The following is a 1,949-nucleotide window of genomic DNA, read 5'->3' on the forward strand; positions in this document are numbered from 1 at the left end:
ACTGTAGACCGCCTAACACTGACTGTAGACCGCCTAACACTGACTGTAGACCGCCTAACACTGACTGTAGACCACCTAACACTGACTGTAGACCACCTAACAATGACCAACTGTAGACCACCTAACACTGACTGTAGACCACCTAACAATGACCAAGTGCAGACCACCTAACACTGACTGTAGACCACCTAACAATGATCAACTGTAGACCACATAACACTGACTGTAGACCATCTAACACTGACTGTAGACCACCTAACACTGACTGTAGACCATCTAACATTGACTGTAGACCACCTAACACTGACTGTAGACCATCTAACACTGACTGTAGACCACCTAACACTGACTGTAGACCAACTAACACTGACTATAGACCACCTAACACTGCCTGTAGACCACCTAACACTGACTGTAGACCATCTTACACTGACTGTAGACCACCTAACACTGACTGTAGACCACATAACACTGACTGTAGACCACCTAACACTGACTGCAGACAACCTAACAATGACTGTAGACCACCTAACACTGACTGTAGACCACCTAACACTGACTGCAGACAACCTAACAATGACCGACTGTAGACCACCTAACACTGCCTGTAGACCACCTAACACTGCCTGTAGACCAGCTAACACTGACTGTAGACCACCTAACACTGCCTGTAGACCACCTAACACTTCCTGTAGACCACCTAACACTGACTGTAGACCATCTGTACAGTCCAGACAGCCTGCAGAGGAAACTCATTTCAGCTGCTTGTATCTGTGATCTCCTTCTTTCAGTCACTACCCAAAGCTCCTGACCATAGATCAGGGTAGGAACGTAGACCCACTGGCAAACCTTCACCACGACAGACCGGTACAACACCCACATCACTGCAGACACAGCATCAATCCACCTGTTGATCTCCTGCTCCATTCTTCCCTCATTCATGAACAAGACCTGAGATACTTGAACTCCTCCACTTGGGGCAGGACCTCCTCCCTGACCTGGAGAAGACACCCTACCCTTTTCCAGCTCAAGACCATGGTCTGGGATTTGGAAGAACTGACCCTCATGGGGACAATCAAAGCAGATACAGTGAACATAAAATGATGGTTAAAGTTGTGTATGTATGGATGACAACATACTGAGGTGAATGACTGGACGTTGGGTGGACTGTCCTTGAAGGAGGACGTGTGTGTGTCTCACCTGTGAAGCAGACGGGACACTTGAAGGTTCCTCCCATGCCTTCGAAGCTGTGCTCGATCAGGTGGCAGAGCAGCTTGGCAGGTGAATCAAACATCTGGTTACACAGCTTGCACTCATGATTGATGCCTTCCTCTGCAAACAGAAGACAGACACACAGGTGGAGGTTAGACATGTGACACATCCCTGAATATGAAGACATTTCTGACAGACTAACAGGACAACACCACACCCACATGTCTCTGTCTGTCAGACGTCAGTCCTGTTAGGCAGGAGTTTACTGTATGTGGGAATTTATGGCTTCATTCACATGGCAGTAAATGATTTGTTCTTTGTTAGGCTTCAAGTGAGCAGTTTTTCTAAACGTGCTCTTTACAGATTCATGATGGTTTCTCACCTGGAGAAAAGATGATGTTTGAAACGTTTCTGCTTAAAGATCAAAATAAAACTTTACTTTAAACTTGTTAAAGCTTTTAGAAACATGATGTTTGTGTGAGCAGGTTCACCTGCTGGTTTCACTCATTTAACTGGAGAAAATCTGATTCCTATGATTTTACATCTGAACTACACTCACCGGCCACTTTATTAGGTACACCTGTCCAACTGCTCGTTAACACTTAATTTCTAATCAGCCAATTACATGGCGGCAACTCAGTACATTTAGGCATGTAGACATGGTCAAGACAATCTCCTGCAGTTCAAACCGAGCATCAGTATGGGGAAGAAAGGTGATTTGAGTGCCTTTGAACGTG

At 45.7% G+C, this 1,949-nt stretch overlaps 1 protein-coding gene across 1 annotated transcript in view; it reads right to left on the reverse strand.

Annotated features, from left to right (window-relative positions):
- LOC106533351 (zinc finger protein 423) overlaps positions 1 to 1,429 on the reverse strand; it is a gene marked incomplete at its 3' end in the record, with an annotated part of 6,338 nt that extends 4,909 nt beyond the window's left edge. The window contains 1 exon segment of the mRNA XM_014029616.1: positions 1,201 to 1,429. Coding sequence (XP_013885070.1) covers positions 1,201 to 1,399 — 199 coding nt within the window.
- Between the last annotated feature and the right edge of the window lie 520 nt (positions 1,430 to 1,949).

Source organism: Austrofundulus limnaeus, unplaced genomic scaffold (genome assembly GCF_001266775.1).
Source record: "Austrofundulus limnaeus strain Quisiro unplaced genomic scaffold, Austrofundulus_limnaeus-1.0 Scaffold927, whole genome shotgun sequence".
NCBI lineage: Eukaryota > Metazoa > Chordata > Actinopteri > Cyprinodontiformes > Rivulidae > Austrofundulus > Austrofundulus limnaeus.